At 45.9% G+C, this 18,958-nt stretch overlaps 2 protein-coding genes and 1 non-coding gene across 3 annotated transcripts; 2 read left to right on the top strand and 1 right to left on the bottom strand.

Annotated features, from left to right (window-relative positions):
- The first annotated feature begins 175 nt into the window (after window positions 1-175).
- On the top strand, window positions 176-9,590 carry LOC135260608 (leukotriene B4 receptor 1-like). The gene is made up of 6 exons (XM_064345979.1): window positions 176-890; window positions 3,055-3,700; window positions 5,470-5,551; window positions 6,088-6,212; window positions 7,370-7,413; window positions 8,738-9,590. Exons 2-6 carry the CDS (start codon window positions 3,059-3,061, stop codon window positions 9,042-9,044), a joined length of 1,200 nt encoding a protein of 399 aa, XP_064202049.1. The 5' UTR covers window positions 176-890; window positions 3,055-3,058; the 3' UTR covers window positions 9,045-9,590.
- Window positions 1,423-1,505, top strand: trnal-uaa (transfer RNA leucine (anticodon UAA)). Its single transcript has one exon. It is a non-coding gene; the product is annotated as a tRNA-Leu (tRNA).
- Window positions 9,591-9,877: 287 nt separating the features above from the next.
- On the bottom strand, window positions 9,878-15,809 carry si:rp71-1g18.1 (uncharacterized protein LOC559922 homolog). Its single transcript, XM_064345978.1, has 4 exons — window positions 15,374-15,809; window positions 14,296-14,432; window positions 13,533-13,647; window positions 9,878-12,878 (listed from the first exon to the last, which is right to left on the bottom strand). The coding sequence occupies exons 1-4, from the start codon at window positions 15,636-15,638 to the stop codon at window positions 11,125-11,127; spliced, it is 2,271 nt and encodes a 756-aa protein (XP_064202048.1). The 5' UTR covers window positions 15,639-15,809; the 3' UTR covers window positions 9,878-11,124.
- Window positions 15,810-18,958: the final 3,149 nt, after the last annotated feature.

The raw sequence follows: 18,958 nt of genomic DNA, 5'->3' as shown, positions 1-18,958 counted from the left end.
TGTTCCCATGACAGTGTATGAATGTATACTGTGTTTGTGTGTGTGACTGTATATGTGTGTGTTAGCATGTGTGCTTGTGTGTGCTTGAGAGAGACTTATAGTTAGTTATCGATGCTTTTAGGCTGAAGGAGTCATTCAAACCAGAAATTCACACACATACACACACACACACCTAATAAATATCAGTTTATTGGACTGACCAGGGGGGTGTGAGAGAGAGAGAGAGAGAGAGAGAGAGAGAGAGGGAGGGAGATGAAGAGAGAGATGGAGAGAGAGAGAGGAGGAGGAGGAGAAGAGGCAGGAAAGACACTCCCCTGCGTCATCACAGCATGTTTCAGCCTGTGTGTGAGCTACTGGAGTTTTATGATCCGCATAACAGTGGAGAGAGGTTCAGAAGCAGAAACTCACAGACAGACTAACGGACACGGATTCTCAAACGGAGCGGACTCAGAACCGGGCCAGGCTCACAGACGGTGCCGGGACCCAGAACCGGGCAAGACTCACGGACAGAGAAGAGACACCCAGACAGACTAACGTACACGGATTCTCAAACGGAGCGGACTCAGAACCGGGCCAGGCTCACAGACGGTGCCGGGACTCAGAACCAGACAAGACTCACGGACAGAGAAGAGACACCCAGACAGACTAACGTACACGGACTCTCAAACGGAGCGGACCCAAAACCGGACGAGACTCACAGAGCAGAGACTCACAGACAGACTAACGGACACGGATTTTCAAACGGAGTGGACCCAGAGCCAGACAATCTTCACAGACAGACTTACAGACGGAGCAGACTGAAAGCTAGACAGAGGCAACCAGGGCCCCAAATACCCCTTTTTTCCCCTGACTCTGTCCTCTCCCCACAGACTGAGCACCCCATCACACTGGTGAGTACCACTGAACTCCCGTTCTCTCGCTCTCTTCTTCCTCCTCTGCTTTTTTCCTTCCTGTTTCTCCCGCTCCCCTTCCTGTCTCCATGGAGACAGGCAGCCCCGGGAAAAAATTCTGAACAAGTTGGGACATTCTGTATCATTATGGGGCTGCATGGTCCCAGAACTGACTTTGGATCAGCCGTGGGAGTTAGCGGCTAGGCTACGCAGTGACCGCAGTGCACTGATCTGCACTGGCACAGAGCCTCTACTGGCACAGCAGTCAGCCCGCAAGGGAGACTGCCATCACAGTGGCCTTGGAGGCAGGACCATTCATCATCTATCTTGCCCTGTCTTGGCCCTTTGAAGAGTAGGTTTTTTGGAATGTTTTCTTGTTTTTTCTTTTCAAAATTCCAAGTCGGTGTTCTAGAACTCCATCGCTCTCAGTCACCAGCAGTGATTGTGACATCAGCATTAGAATGTTCAGTCAAGAGCATTCGAAGAACACATTTGTGGTCACCTGAGCTGGTCCACATCTACATATGTATGCACCAGGATGGCCGAGTGGTTAAGGCGTTGGACTTAAGATCCAATGGACGCATGTCCTCGTGGGTTCGAACCCCACTCCTGGTATAAAGTGAATTTTTAACCCATTACTTAACAAACATCGTCACTGATTTGCAGCAAATATCGGGTAAATATCCCACCAGAAATTGATTTATGAGTTATTGAGCAGCAGTGGACCAAACTGACGAAGGAACCAGTCTTAATACCCAAAGGTTTGATTCCCGGGTAGGACACTGCCATTGCACCCATGAGCAAGGTACCTAACCTGCATTGCTTCAGTATATATCCAGCTGTATACATGGACACCAGGCGGCCCAAGTCTCTCTGGACGGGAGCATCTGCTAAATGCCTGTAGTGTAGTGTGTGGAGAGCTTCTCTGAAGGGACATGTTTTTGCATGCTGTGCCTGAACCCGCCCACTGCCTGCCAGGGTGCTGAATATTTGCCCCGATACGTAAGACAGGCGGGTGGGCAGGCGCGTGCACGCACGTGTCTGTAACCAGGGCAGGACTGTGTGTGTGTGTGTGTGTGCTTGTGTGTGCGTGGGTTTGGGTGTGTGTGTGTAGTGTGCGCATTTGTGTGTGTGTGTGCTTTTGCGTTTGTGTGTGTGTTTGAATGTGTGTGTGCGTGAGTGTGTGCATGTGTGTGTGCATGCGTTTGTGTGTGTGTGTGTGTGTGTGTGCTTGCGCGTGCCTTTGTGTGTGTGTGCATGTGTGAGTGTGTGTCTGGCAGTGGAAGAAAGAGCAAGTTTAGTTTGAGTTGCATTCTAAGAATCACAAACATTACACCAGTATGAGGCAGTGATCTGAGCTCTGGGTTCTGGACCTGATTGTTGCTAATAAGGTTTTGTGTGAGAGTTTAGAATGCTTATATTAAATTTTTAGAAAGATGAATTTTTTCCCAGACATATTTTATGCCATCATTTGACTAATAAAGTCAGAAATATTTTAAGAAATTAAAAACATATTTATATTTCATGTTTTTAGACTAAAATTAAAAGTCTGTACTCAGATTTCTTGTTTCACCTGCTGCTGCATTTATCTGTTTATACATTCACCTCTGAGGACATTCTGATTAGTCTTTCAGTTTTTGAATTTTGATCTTGGTTTTCTTGAAGCTAACTTGGGAGGACAACCTGTTTGGTGGTCAACCTTGTCTTTAGATTAGACCATGCGTACTTGTTGTAACCTAATAAATATCTTAATTTTAATCTGGTTGTGAGTTGTACATTTTGATAAAGGTTGCTCTAACAGGTTGCTCTGCCTATCAACAAATTTGGCCATTTAATTTATTTCTAGTAACAAATTAAACCAAATACATTTATTTTGCATATTGGATAAGTGAGTTTTTTTTAGTTTTTTTTTTTACTGTTGATGCAAGTGTGTATGGTATTCAGAGTGCCGGACATTAAACATTAAAGGGCATTAGCTGTTAAAACTGCAGGATTCAGATAATTAAACACACTTTACTTAATCCCCGACAACGAGGAGCCAAAAAGTACAGAAAGCAGCTCAACACAAATGAAGAAATGGCTTATAGGAAGCAAAAATGTACTACTGGAAATAAAATAAAAATATTATTATTAACATTGTTGATGTTGTTGTTGTCTCTCTCAGATTGATGGCCCCAAACGATGCTGCCTACAACTCCACAGCTCGTCCCGTCCCCCTCTCCACACTCGCCTCTAACCCCCTGATTCGGGCCTTCACCAATTCCACCCCCACGGTGGAGCCCGAGGACCCCAGCACGGTGAGCAACGACACGTCCACGGCCGTGGGGGCCTTCATCCTCAGCCTGGTCTTCCTCCTGGGCGTGCCGGGCAACCTCTTCATCATCTGGAGCATCCTGGCGCGCGCGCGCAAAAAACGCTCCGTCACCACCCTCCTCATCCTCAACCTGGCCTGCGCGGACGGCTGCCTGATGGCGCTCACCATCTTCTTCGTGGTCTACCTGGTCAAGCAGACCTGGGTGTTCGGCAACGGCATGTGCAAGACGCTCTTCTACCTGTGCAACGCCAACATGTACGCCTCCATCATGCTGATAACGCTGATGAGCGTGCAGAGGCTGGTGGCGGTGGTGTGGCCGCGGCGCATGAGCGCCCTCTCTGGCCGGAGGACCATACTTCGCCTGCTGGCGGCCCTGTGGCTGCTGGTGCTGCTCATTTCCGTGCCGGCGGTGGTGTTCCGGGAGGAGAGGGAGGACACCGGCGAGAACGGGAGGCACCGCCTGGTGTGCGCGGCCAATCACACGCACACCAAAGAAGTGAGTGACGGGGAGAGGGGGGTTACGTCCTGCTCTCACCCTACTCTTTTTCATCCTCCACTCTTCTGTCCATTTCATTCCCTTTGTGGGCCCTGCTAGCCAGAGTGACTTGCAAAACGGGAGAATGTAGGGTCAGTAGTGTCACATTACGCTACGGTACATTAGGTTACGTTACATTATATTACGTTATATTAACTTATTGGGCGGACACTTTTATCCACAATGACATAAAATAAGTGCATACTAAGGTCACCGGAACAACTTCTACCTGTAATATACCTATATCTCCATACTACAGGCATTCATAACAATGTTCTAAAACAGATTTACTTGCGCTGTCCCTGTACACACATTCTACAGCCTTGGCTCTATTCTGATTTCCATTAAGTAATGACTTTAAGACCTGTACCACTGCCTTATATTAAAGAACAGGCCTGCCTTTACATTACATTACATTACATTTATTTGGCAGATGATTTTTTCCAAAGCGACGTACAATAAGGGCATACCGGAGGTCATTGGAACAACTACAAAACACTGGTCCAATAAGATACAATACTCATTATGTGGTAAATGGACTGCATTTATATAGCACTTCTATCCAAAGCGCTTTACAATTGATGCCTCTCATTCGCCAGAGCAGTTAGGGGTTAGGTGTCTTGCTCAAGGATACTTCGACACGCCCAGGCTGGGGTTTGAACCAGCAACCCTCTGACTGCCAGACAATCCCTCTTACCTCCTGAGCCATGTCGCCCATTATGTAATGTGTTCAAAGCTATGAATAACTTAAGTCCAGTTCACACAGTACAGATTGCTCTCTGACCTAACCTATCCTAAGTCAAACTAGGAGGCATGACAAGCTACAACATCAAGATAATGATACAAAGTACAATATAAAGTACAATATACTTTGTGTAAAAGAAAGTGTAACATTACCAAGAAGAAACAGTACGCCAACCCTGTTCCGGCAGATATACCAACCTGTGGGTTTTCATTTCAACCCTAATTTGGTACACCTGATTCTACTAATTAGCAGCTTGATAAGATATCTAGCTGCTCAATGAGGTGCACTTTGTTAGGGTTGGAGTGAAAACCTTCAGGATGGTAAATCTCCAGAAACCAGGTTAGGCAGCCCTGCACTAGCTGCTCAATGAGGTGTGCTTTGTTAGGGTTGGAGTGAAAACCTACAGGATGGTAAATCTCCAGGACAAGGGTTGGGCAGCCCTGCCCTAGCTGTTGAGTGAGGTGTGCTTTGTTAGTGTTGGAATGAAAGCCTACAGGATGATAAATCTCCAGGAACAGGGTTGGACAGCCCTGCTGTAGGCCCATGTATAATCAATTGGCCTCATCCACAAAACGTGTACAATTGCATTTGATCGTGAACTGTGTGTAAGAACTTTTTCACTTTTTTTTCTTACCTGTACTTGCTCATGGCTGTTTCCTTACGTTAATCACATGAACAGGATTATGCATAAAATTTACAGACAGTCAGCATTCATCATCTTGTACACCTGGGATACGCACAAAAACAAAGGTCTGCACATGCGTCACGAATCCCATGTAGGTTTTTTGTAGGACCGTTTTTAAGAACAAAAGTAAGAATAATTTAAGAAAAGTTTTATGAATGAGGCCCAACAAGTGTAGTCAGCTCAGCAAACCTGCAGCTTTTACTGTTTTCCCTTTTACTCTGTAGTAATTACCTGATGCGGCATGTATTGCGTACTGTACCTGTGTGCAGGTTGTATTGCAGTACATGTACCTGTATGCAGGTTGTATTGCAGTACATGTACCTGTGTGCAGGCTGTATTGCAGTACATGTACCTGTGTGCAGTGTATTGCTGCATTATCTGTACCTGGCAGCTGACTGCATAAGCTGTATGTGTTACTGACATGGCTGTACCTTGGTAGCCAGACTAGTATTGTTTCAGTTAATGTTGCAGCTGTATTGCAGTACATGTACCTGTGTGCAGGCTGTATTGCAGTACATGTACCTGCGAGCAGGTAATACTGCATTAATGCTGTATTGTGTTCAGCTGTACCAGTTGTAGTAAGGCTGTATCGTGCTACCTGTACCTATGGGGCGACATAGCTCAGGAGGTAAGACCGATTGTCTGGCAGTCGGAGGGTTGCCGGTTCAAACCCCGCCCTGGGCATGTCGAAGTGTCCTTGAGCAAGACCCCTAACCCCCAACTGCTCTGGCGAATGAGAGGCATCACTGTAAGCGCTGGATAAAGCGCTATTAATCAGTCCTCGCGGGAGCTGATCTGTCTCACGTACCGTCGCGTGATGGGCTTATCGTGTCCTCCGCCGCGGATCTTCCAGTACATCGTCGAGACGTGATACGGCTTCGGCTGCATACCAGTGCGGATCGTGTCCCACTCCACGTGGCATCCTGCACCGCCTCCGCCAGACCCGCTTCCGCCGCCGGATCCGCAGCGAGAAGCTCATCCTCGCCATCGTCACCATCTTCGGCCTGTTCTGGCTGCCGTACCACGTCAACAACATGGTGCAGGTACACGTGTGTGTGGGCGCGTGTGTGCGTGTGAGTGTACGTGTGTGAAGCTCATCCTCGCCATCGTCACCATCTTACTTGGAAGCGTGTGTATCTGTACATGTGTGTATCTGTATGTGTGCACAGGTTTGTGTATTTGTGAGTGTGTGTCAGTGTGCATGCAGGTGTGTTATCGGATGTGTGTGTGTGCTTGGATGCGTGTGTATCTGTACGTGTGTGTGCTTGGATGCGTGTGTATCTGTACGTGTGTGTGTGTGTTGGGTTTTGCGTTCCCATGTTTGTGTATTTGTGAGTATCTGTATAAGTATGCAAACAGGTGTGTATATCTGATGTGTGTGTGTGTGCACCTGCATGTCCATGTTTGTGTATCTGTGTATGTGTGTATGTGCGCACAGGCGTGTGCATCTGATCTCTGTGTGTTGGGGTGTGTGTGCGTGTGTGTGTGTTTGAACAGTTCTGTGTCTCCAGAGTGAAAGTTGTCATGGAAGCATAGCAGAATTTGTGGGCGTTATTCAAGGTGCTGAGCTCAGTGGTACAGGTCCGTGCAGGCAGCAGTAGCTTGGCACTATGAATGAACGATGAGTGAAGAAGAAAGTAACATCTGAGCATCATACCGCCACCTGGTGGTGAAAAAGAATAATCAATGCAATTACACTGCCACCTGGTGGCGAGTTGGGTGACAGAACAACATGAACGAGTAGTTCATCTGCCGCCATGCTCGAAACACAGATTAGCAAATTAGCAAAATTACATTACATTACATTTATTTAGCAGACGCTTTTATCCAAAGCGAAGTGCACACCATGGTCATTGGACAACTACAAAACACAGGTTCAATAAGGTACAATACTCATTTTATACAGCTATTTCTAGCCAAGAACAGTTCATTTCACGCAGTGAGCACTATTCTGACCAAACTTATGCCAAGCCAAATCATTCTAAACTGCTAAGAATTAAGATGGGCATCACTGCTAACTATCTTAAGTCATTTATTTCGTAACCCAATGAACTGCACTCCCTTTATATATTACAATTATGTGGGACAGTTTGCTTGCTTTTTTAACATTTTATGCCAGAGTATGTCAGAATGTATTGTTGATTAATGTGCTGAAGTTGCTAAGCTAACGCTAACACTAAACACCATCGGTTTTTTCTAGGTGGTTGCTGAACTTCTCCCACGCAATTCAACTACGAGAGAAAGGCATGTAAAGATTACCTTATTTTAACTTATTTTACCTTAACACAGGGCTGCACCTGAACACAGCACAACACAGATACTGTGCTCCCTAGCATTTGGACTTACTTGGTTAAACTTCATTTGACCCACAAACACACACTACATTAATGGGACAAACGTACATCTGGATACGTTTGTAAGATTCAATATTTAATAGGTCTAAATATTTGATATTTGTCATATTTATATTTGTACATATTTATCTGTATTTATTTATTCACCCCCACCCCCCTTTCTCTAATGTAAATGAATGTGTGTTTCATGGTATAAATGTCTGTTCATAAATGAGAATGTTATATGCAGCTAGAAAAATTTCCCCTTGGAGATTACAAGGTGTTCCGTTTATCTATCCACAGTATCCCTTTTACAATCAATTTTATTTTATTTAAAATTACTCATATACAAGAAGTTGTACACTTTGTAAAATTAACTTGACAATCAAGTACAAACATTCTGGAGTTCTTTAAAACATTCATTTAAACTAAGTCTTCTTCCATGAGGCAATTTTTATTATTTGCCACTTTGATGAAACACAAAGTTTGAATGACCACATTCTCTTCAGATAGTAAGATGGAAACCATGGGGCCAAGTTACAAGAAATAATTTAGAAAACATTGGGTAGCACTGCTTTAAAATAGAGCTTGTTTAATTTGTGTGAGCAAAGACAGCCAATATGGTTTATTCTAACTTGGCCTCATTTTCATATCAATACAGTTAACAGCAGTCTTAGGATTTTCCAAGATTCAATTAATGACCGATTTGTGTGCGGAATTCTTGTAGGTTGAAAATGTGCTTTCTTTTTAAATAACACTGACGCTGTACCGGATGGTCCAGGCTTGACTGAACACAATACAATAGCTCAATTGAGGGTTTTAAACAAACGTGTTTAAGTCATTTCACAAGTTTTTACTTCAACTGTTAATGCAATGCCGGTTTGACACATTATCATTTGTTTTCTTTGTCTTTGAATTCTTCATTATCTACCAAATAGTTAGTTTTAGTGGCCATATGTCCACATGAACCACCTGAGTCTTTTGTACCTCAGTAATTTGATAAATTAACAAAAATCACCTCTCTTCAGGTAATCATTTGTAATATTGTAATATTGCACAATAAGCACAAAATGAACATCGCCTTTTATTCTTCGTGGCACGTACAGCTATTTCTGATGCAATGCGGCTTAAGAGGGTAAATAGTCCCTCAAAACATGAACAGTGTAATTAAGAAAATTTAGCAATTAAAATTCTGGGATTGTAATTGTACTGACCCTCTGTCCCCCTTTTCCCAGGCTGAAAATTGTCTGCCAATCCAGTCGGGCGGTGACGTCATCGCTGGCGTTCATGAGCAGCTGCGCGAACCCGGTGCTCTACACCTTCGCGGGGAAGGCCTACATCCGGCGGGAGGGCCTGGGCTTCATGGCGCGCCTGTTCGAGGCCACGGCGCTCACCTCCGCCACCAGGAGGACGGCCCACGCCAGCCGGGACAAGGAGGCGCTGGGCCTGCAGAGCCAGGACAAGGACAAGGAGTCCACCTCCCGCACCAGCACCCCGCCCGTCACCAGAGAGACCGCAGCTTTCGGCACTGAATCCAAGTAGACCCGGCTCGTGACCGTATGCCCACCCTGTCCAATCTAAGAAGTTCGGGGATTGGGGTACGCACGTGGTGGAATGTTCCAGACTGCACTTTCGTCGTCAGGATGTTTGAATAGCATTACCCACATACAGAACTCAGATCTTATTTCAATATTGCCGGGGGGGACACTAACCACAAAATACAATTAGACACTATCGGGGAGTGGGTATTCAATGTTTTCCCGAAGTTTGTGGGTTGGGCGTGTCCCTCCTGTACCCCCCCCCCCCCTCTCAAAACACTCTCACAGAAAAGCACTTACTCTTATGGGCCATTGTGTGATCAGTCTCAGTTCTGCGGCATTAAGAGGTAGTACAAATGCACTGTACAGTATATATAGTACTTTAAAAGACAAATACTAAAGTAATTTTCTACTGTTAATTTTTTAAGTCAGATTAAGTGATATAACTGTTTATGTTTTCTTTTGGGAACAATGTACAGACCTGTTTTAATATTTTTTTTAATTGCAACATTGTATAAAACCGATCAATAAAACAGTTATCGAACACTGAGCTATTTCCTTTGTTGTTGTTGAAATTCACAATTCAATGAAAAGCAAAACTTTCCTTAGCCCAAAAACACAACTGTTTAACAGACCATTATAAAAATGATCAATATAAATGTAAGAAGTGCCTATACAACGAGAACTTTCTGAAGAATACGTCACATAGTGCTTCGTACAAAACAGCACTCTGTTGCCATGGTGACGACCCAGCAAGTTGACCTGGAAGTGCTTTCTTGGGGAGCCATGAATCAAGTGGACGTTTTTCAACAACAAACCAGCCAATGAACAATAGAGTAACAAGCGTGAGAACACAGGGTATTTATTAATGAAACAGTAGCACAAGTGGGAAGAAAAGGAAGGAAGAAAACGTGTGCGCAGAGTTAGATAACTGAAAGAGTATCTACAGTAGTAACTAAAAAGGATACACACCTTTAAAAAACCTTACACGTCTACAGATCTGTATTAAAACACTTGTAAAAAAAAAAGATAGATGACAAGCACTTAATTTGCCAGTTTTGACAGTAAACATTTGAAGTCGACAGTTGATCGTAAATATTTAATACTGAACTGTGGGCTTAGTGTGAGCAAAGGGTTTAATCTCTGCAGACCCCCACCTCCCCCTCCCCCTCCCCACCCCAACCTATCCTCAAATGAAGTCCCGCTCATTTTACCATAATGCTATTGAAAAAGATTAGTCTCTAGGTTCAACCAATCAAGGCACGAAGGAGGCGGGGTTTGCAAATGCAGAGTAACATCAGAGCAGATAGCTGCAAATCACGGTCAGTCTGGTGAGTTTGGGAGCGGTCACTCCTGAAGAAAGTCTCCATTTCACTTTTTTTGTTTGTTTGTTTGTTTTGTTTATTAGCTGCCACTGAGACCAGTAGTTTTTCCACCGTTCCTGACTCTGCATGAATCTGGATTAGCTGAATGTGGGTGCGTAAAACGTCAAACGGGCTTTAACACATGGGTGGCACAGCAAGGGCAGTTCCAACTTCTGCTTTTTAAACATTAGCGCAATCACACATTGACCTGACATCCGTATGAGCACCGACTCCAACGTGTACCCGAAACATTTCCCCGTGCTCACGCACAGGAGCGAAGCAGCGCGGTTTACAGAGCGGTCAGAAAAGCGAAACTAAGGAACGTGGCTGTAACGAAAACCCGCGCGTAGACCAAAAACCCTCCAGGACCGGAGTTGCGCACCCCTTGCTTTGCCGCCTCCACAGACCGTTAAAATTCACAATGAAACGCACGTGGTCGTCGGACGACAGCGGGAGCTTTCAGCAGTTTCGGATGAACAAGGTTTTCTCCTTCTGTACACGGCCCGCCGTGGGCTCCAGTCAAACCAGTCAAACCGCCTCTTTAAAAAGACCAGGCAGGGCAGGACGACCCCACTCCGGACAGGATTAGTGGTTTCAGCTCAGAGGTAGTGCTCTCATGAGAGAGCGGGAGTGTTCGCCCGCCCAACACTGGGAGAGAGAGGAGGAGGAGGAGGAAGTCTCTCTCTCTCTCTCTCTCTCTCTCTCTCTCTCTCTCACTCTCTACGGTGTCTCCGCCCGTCGGTCCGCCCTCGGCGCCGCCGCTGCCTCCGCCTCCGCTGCCGCCGCCACTGCCACCGCCATTGCCATTGCCGCCGGCGGCCCCGCGCCGCCCTCGTGCGCGGCCTGGTGCCTCCGCAGGTTTCGGAGCACTCGGAAGCGCCTGGCGCAGAGCGGGCAGCCATAGGGCCGCTCGCCCGTGTGGAAGCGCAGGTGGCTCTTGAGGTTGGCGCGGAGCCGGAAGCCCTTGCCGCAGCTGGCGCAGCGGTGCGGCCGCTCGCCGGTGTGGAAGCGCTCGTGCCGCCGCAGGTTCTTGCGCAGGGCGAAGGCCTTGCGGCAGTGCGGGCAGCTGTAGGGCCGCTCGCCCGTGTGGAAGCGCTGGTGCCGCTTCAGCACCTTGCGCCGCTTGAACTTCTTGCCGCAGAGCTGGCAGGCGTGGGCGCGGGACTGCAGCCGCCACACGCCGTTGCCGCAGGCGGTGAAGCAGCAGGGCCGCTTGCCCGTGTGCAGGCGCTGGTGCGGCCGCAGGTCCTTGGGCAGGGGCGACGCGCCCTTCCTGCCCCGGCCCGCCTGGCCCCGCCCCCCGCCGCCGAAGATCAGCAGGACGTTCACCAGGCGCACGGAGCAGGGCCTCAGCGTCCGCTCTCCCCCGCACGCGCCCGCCCGCTCCACGGCCGCGCCCCGAGGGGGAGGGGCCAGCGCGGGGCCCGGGTCGCGCGGGGCCTTACAGGGCCGGGAGCCCCGCGGCACGGGGCCCGGCCCCGCCTTGCGTTTCCTCCGGCCCTTCACAGGAGAGGGCTGCGCTACCCCGCCCCTTTCTGCAGGTGTGGGCTCTGTAACCCCACCCCCTTTTACAGGTGAGACTTCTGTCACCCCTCCCTCTTTTACAGGTGTGGATTCAGTAACTCTACCCTCTTTTGCAGGTGTGGGTTCTATAACCCCTCCCTCTTCAACAGGTGTGAATTCTGTAACCCCACCCTCTTCAACAGGTTTGAATTCAGTAACTCCGCCCTCTTTTGCAGGTGTGGGTTCTATAACCCCTCCCTCTTTTACAGGTGTGAGTTCAGTAACCCCACCCTCTTTTACAGGTGTGGATTCAGTAACTCCGCCCTCTTTTACAGGTGTGGGTTCTATAACCCCTCCCTCTTTTACAGGTGTGGATTCAGTAACTCCGCCCTCTTTTACAGGTGTGGGTTCTATAACCCCACCCTCTTCAACAGGTGTGAATTCAGTAACTCCGCCCTCTTTTGCAGGTGTGGGTTCTATAACCCCTCCCTCTTTTACAGGTGTGAGTTCAGTAACCCCGCCCTCTTTTACAGGTGTGGATTCAGTAACTCCGCCCTCTTTTACAGGTGTGGGTTCTATAACCCCTCCCTCTTTTACAGGTGTGGATTCAGTAACTCCGCCCTCTTTTACAGGTGTGGGTTCTATAACCCCACCCTCTTCAACAGGTGTGAATTCAGTAACTCCGCCCTCTTTTACAGGTGTGGGTTCTATAACCCCACCCTCTTCAACAGGTGTGAATTCAGTAACTCCGCCCTCATTTTTTACAGGTGTGAATTCAGTAACTACGCCCTCTTTTACAGGTGTGAGTTCAGTAAACCCACCCTCTTTTACAGGTATGGGCAGTGTCACAGGTTCTTCTTTCACAGGTGTGACCCGTGCGTCCTGTTCTGACCCCTCAGGTGTGGGCTGCGGGCGAGGGTCTTCTTCAGAGCACTTCTGTTTCGGGAAAGAATTCTCTTCCTCCACAGCTCCTGCAGGGAAGATCAGAAAATAGAACAGATGAACCTGAGTTACGAGTTAATAACATCAGCAATAATTAGCTGAGTACTAAGCAAATATGAATAGCAAAAAATGTGAGTAATTCAAATAACATGCCAAGTTATTAACATCAACTTATCAATACAAGTTGTTACATAATATTAAGATAAAATGTTAATTATATGAATATTTAGTAACTGTGCACAACAATATTAGCCAGCACCTGACATCACCCAGACTTCTTACACATGTAACACTTTATAAATTATTATTATTTTTTTTACATTTCTATTGAAAAATCTGCTTTTAACCCTTTAAGGTGTAAGATGCAAATATGTGATTTGAATGTTCCTAACTGAACATTCTAATGCTGATGTCACAATCACTACTGGTGACTGAAAGCAATGCGGTTCTAGGGTCTAGAATACTGATTGAGCATTTTGGGGGTGGGGAAAAAACCTACCATTCAGTTAATAAACGCTGCATATAAATTATATGCAGTTAATTTTTAGGAGACTCCTTCATGAGACTACTCTCGGAGTGCACACAGCTCTGGGCAGCAGGTAAGGCACAGGACGCCGGAATGAAAGGCAAGGGTTCGCGTGGACAGGTGGGCGGATCAGTAACGCGCTCGATCGGACACGTACCCTGGGCTCCAGACTCCGCCGAGCCCGTTGCCGTGACAACGCCGCCCGTATTATCACTCCGGCCTGCGGGGGGCACCGCTGAGGGGGACGACTCCCACTGCTGCGCGCCAGCCAGCTGCAACAGAACAGGCCCGTCAGTCGCTAATCACCAGCGTTGGCCCTGAGCGCCGATCGGCCCAGACAGCTTTTTGGTGTACGGTGAAGGACAAACCGAAAATACTATCGACGGACCCCAGAAAGAGGACAATCCTTTTATGGCAGTGGTTCCCGAAGTGGGGAAGTTGGCGGGAGGAGGGGAGGGTGTTTGAAGGGAAACGGCACAAGCGCAGGATGTGTGTGTGTGTGCAGAAGGGGGAGGGGGGCATTTCCTGTTACCTTCCCATTACAAAAGGGGGGCCTTTGGGAACCATGCCAAAAGTTTGATATGATACTTCAAAAAAAAAAAAAAAGTGCACTGCTGTGAAATCAACTTATATATACTTATCATTAAGTTCTCCCCGTGTAAAATAGTAATTCTATTCTGGTATCATCACATTTTCTAAAAAGGCCACACATTCATAATAAATTTCAGTATGCTACTTTTCTGGAAGGGTGACCAGAAGCAAGTCACAAAAGGCACTCAGCCCTGATGTGAGCATTATCAAGTATGTTTGTGCTTTTCTGCGGGCACAATCCAGCCTCACTGGTTTACCACTCTTCAACAGACTCGAAAAATACAGGCAGTTAAACCAAAGAACGGGTTTAATACGGCACGCGCGCTAACCTGGCATTCCACGGCAATGGACGGCGGTCCTTCTACCTTCACGACCGCAGTTCGGGAGGTGTTCGTGTGTTCCCCACCCTCCTCCCAAAACACAGCCCCGCCCTCGGCTGAAGGGAAGGCCTGCTCCCCATCAGAAGCTGGGGGGAAAGGAAAAAAAAAGGGGATGGGTCACATATGCCCGCGTGTTCACGCTGCTCTCTCCACGCGCCTTCAATCACTTAAAAACAACCGTCTGCTTCAGGTGAGCAACAGTTACTGGCGAAAAGTCGATAACATAGACCAAAACTAGAATAGAAAAAAAAAAACACATACAAGATGAACCGTCCTTTTTAAAGTATTATAACAGATTTCAAAGATGCGTTGCTGTGAAATGCATTTATCATTAGCATTTATTCACGAGTATAATTCACTGCCCACAATTAAAAAAATAAAGAAACACGCCGATCTGTTTACTTAAGTCACGTGGCAAATATCAACATTTTCCTGGGCCGCCTAACTCGGACGAAAAGATACATAAACAATATATCATAGAGAAACAAACTAACATTTTCCGTGACAAATCCCGGCACAGGAACGTTCCAGTCTAAATACAAAGCAAATATACCTTTTCTTACACTGGATTAGATAATTCATCACATGTGCAATTCAACGGAAGCACGAAATGAAGATATGGCCCGTTGTGAAATTCCAGTTACGTACGATAGTGCATTTCAATTGCACCCTCCTCCACCCCTATCTGGAATTCATGCACACTAAATCAGCTAGCAATTAACTTAGGACATATCGTTTAAATAGCATGCAAAGTTCTCAGCCCCCATATTCGCTTTCTCTGTTGCGAACGACTAGCTAGTTCGTCAGCAATTGACTAAGGTTAGTTTATTTTTAACTTTCAATGGCGACAGCTCGCTATCGTCGACGTTAAACACACTTGAAATTTGCTACACATTCATTCAAACGTTAAACCCCCAAGCGCTGTTTACATGCACAGTGGAGCTAGTCAGGTAGCTTTATTTCCTTAGCTTGCAAGCTACTCCCGTGGGTAATGCAACATAAAGTAACAACATGCGCCATTTCTCACCGTCTCTGACTCGTATTCCAGCGCTGTGTATATGTTTTCTTAAATTTCCCAGCACAGATTCAGCTCTTGTTCTTAGTTCGTCCTGCACAGACAGTGGCGTCTTGGGGGTTGTCCTCGCACCCGAAACACCACTGCCCTCAGACGCAACACAGCCGCTCTCGAAAAGTTTGGTTATTTCCACCACTGCAACGTTAAGCAAGACCTCCAAAACAGAAGCAACTTGGGTTTGGAAAACGGACACGGAATCAGACATGCTTCCAGACATCTTTCCTCTCGGTTCGAGAGATTAGGTTTACCATTTGAAAACAATCCACACCAGCGTTTTCCTCCAACGTACAACGTGGTCTTTGGAATCTTGATCGAACACCACATTCCTCGAGTGCGTGACCGTGCAGAGACTCCAATAGGACTGCGTATTACGTCAGGACGTTACGCAGCTCACCTGTCCCGCGCTGCGCACTCGTGTTTATTATGGCTGAAGTGAGAAGGAGCGCGCGCACAATCCTTGAGTTTTCTTGCTTCCTCCATTATGAATATCAAAGCGAATATGGAGAACCAGGCTTTCTTTTTAATAATTTCTCAGTTTTTGTCTCGTTCGTGTTTTGTAACAAAACAGTTATTGAAAAAGGTTCCTATTTTTTCATTTTCTGATTTTCATTCGTTTTACGGTTAGGATAGGATATGCAATATGTCGTTTCCTTACCTTGCTTCCTTTCCCTATTTTTGTATGGACACATCTCACAGTTTGTGTATGTGTGTGTGTGTGTGTGTGTGTGTGCTGATTATGAAGCTCAGGTCAGTAACTGACATCATACAGCCTCTAATCTGCACCATTCCAACAAAACAAATTATAATCAAGCCAATAGCAAAAAACAAATAAAAGTTTATGAACCACTGGGGAAAATAAACAAATAAATCAAACCAGATTGGCTTGCAATATGGGCCCAAAATGAGAAAACTCTGTGGCAGACTAGCTGATGTCATGCTGGTGGATTCTATTTGCATTATTCTTTCATGTTGTTTATGTTTCTTTAAGAACATATCTAGAATCAAAAAGAAAGTAAAAAGCTATTTATTTGCTAAAGTGCTTATGTGTGTCAAATGTCTTGGTGAAATATTAATTCCAATGTGAACATACACTTCATAAGCAGCCATGTTATGTCTAAAGTTGTTAGTGGGCGTTCTCAGAACCTTGGAATGATCTATATGTCTTCATATATGGGGGCGACATAGCTCAGGAGGTAAGACCGATTGTCTGGCAGGCGGAGGGTTGCCGGTTCAAACCCTGCCCTGGGCGTGTCGAAGTGTCCTTGAGCAGGACACCTAACCCCCAACTGCTCTGGTGAATGAGAGGCATCAATTGTAAAGCGCTTTGGATAAAAGCGCTATATAAATGCAGTCCATTTACCATTTACCATCTTCAGCAGGTAAGAGAGAGGTCCCATTTCCTGCCCTGCAGCTGTATCCTGTCTAAACATGTAATGACATCATAGTAGGCTACATGACAGGGACGTACAGAGGGGGTGGCAACAGTGGCTCGAGCCACTGCCCATTTGTCCTCCTTGGCTGAAATGCCCCTCTGGATCAAATAGATTATTATTATTATTATTATTATTATTATTATTATTACTATTATTATTGTTGTTGTTGTTGTTGTTGCTGCTGCTATTATTGTTATAATTATGATTACTGTTATTAAACCTAATTAAATCGTTAGTCATTTAGTCGATTAGTCATTATAAAACTAAAATAAATGCCAGATGATAGGGCAATGGGGGCATGATGCAGTGTGCTGATCTAGGGGGGTAGGGGTGGGGGGGCTGTGGCCTTTTTCTTGGCTTGAGCCCCTGCCCCTCAAAATTTCTGCGCACGCCCCCGCTACATTAACATGTGTGAAAAAAGAACACACCTTAGACAATCAAATTAAGTGTGGATAAATAGGGAAGCGGAGTAGCCCCTCCTGTGCACAGAGCCTTAAAAAAATATCTAAGTGAAGAAGAGTCTTTTTATATCGCCTGTGTGCACAACTAAACTTTGTCTCCATGGCAACCACACAATTGCCTGGGGCCCCCCGAGACTTGGGGTCTGCCCTGCTGGCTACAAGTGGACGTGTCTCTATTAAACTTGAATATTGGTAAATATATAATTGAAAAATAACTCTATATATTGAGCATTTGGGCAATATGGCGGAATTTTGCTTTATGCACTATAGCTTTCAAAGCGAACAGTTTTGTCAGCACACTCTGAGGAATAGTTTTTGGGGCCTCAAAATGGATAAATCTGCCGCTGCCTGTGCCTAACGCTGTGGCTCCTTTGGGGACTCGGTACTAACCCTTGACTGTTATCTTGCATTAAAGTTCATCAGTTCTGCGCTCAGTCTGACTCCTGAGTTTTGACCGCTCTGTCAAGAATGCTGTAGAACGTTCACTAAGTACAGATTTGGCGAGCGCTGTCCGGTCATAGAGACCAGCGGACACGGCTAACGTGGTGGGGCAGAAAAGAGAAGCTGTGATCACGCTGCAACCATCAGCACATTGAGAGAACCGTCCCCCCTCCTCCTAAATAAATGGCCAAAATATGAAAAAATCTAAAATGCAAATACCCCAGAGACTACTATGCAATGTTTGAGTGTATTTTGTGTGTCTGACATGACATGTAAACACACATGCACAAACACGCACACTCAGACACGCACACACACACATGCATGCACACACAAACACAGCAATAAAAGAATAACACCAAAAGACAGTTTGTTTTTGAATTTTTTCTTTCTTTTTTTCCCCAACATAGAACCCTTTAAATATTCATTTTCATCTCTTTCCAAGCTGTGCTTTTTTTAAGACTTTACAGTGAGATCAAGTTTCCTTAAAAAAAATAGAATAAAGTTGTTGTTTTATTTCTTCACCAGTAGAAAACATTGTCGATTTACAGCACTTTTATTTCACAAAAAAGTAAAGGCTCTGTGCCAGACGTATGAGCAAAAAGCTCGCAGATGTTTCATCAGAGGCAGAGCTTTCCCACAGAGGAGGGACGCGGATATTAAACAGAACAAAAAACACATTCAACCCATTTTTACAGCTGGCTTGCTGTCTGCCGAAAAGGGCAGAAAACCTATCACACCTACAGCCGGGCTCCAATTTTGTTAAAATGGGAAATTAAAAAAAAAAAAAGGAACATATTTCTTCATGTAAAAATAACCCACCTGTGTGTCAACTACCAGCACTTGTGTACTTGTAACTGTGTGCACACACGTCGTAGCACAAACAGGCTACATCATTCACGAATAAAATGATGGCATTCGTTTGGCTTTGAAGACACCACATTCCGCATTCTGCTTCGACTCAGATCAAAATCGACCTTCTCCCTCTTGTTTTGACTCTGATCCTCATGGCCTCCTGGCCCTCGCTGCGGAGGACAGGGTGAGACACAAGCTGCTTATTAGTTGTTGTTTGCTTGCTTGTTAGTGTTTGTTTCTTGTGGCCAGTTCTAAATAGAGGATCAGGAGTGAAGAGGTTTGTGAGGTCACTTGAGTTTTTTTTTTTTGTTTTTTTTGTTTTGTTTTTTTTCCCCCGATGAATCTGA

This window comes from Anguilla rostrata, chromosome 8 (genome assembly GCF_018555375.3).
Source record: "Anguilla rostrata isolate EN2019 chromosome 8, ASM1855537v3, whole genome shotgun sequence".
Classification (NCBI taxonomy): Eukaryota; Metazoa; Chordata; class Actinopteri; order Anguilliformes; family Anguillidae; genus Anguilla; species Anguilla rostrata.
This window is presented reverse-complemented; position numbering and strand designations above follow the sequence as displayed.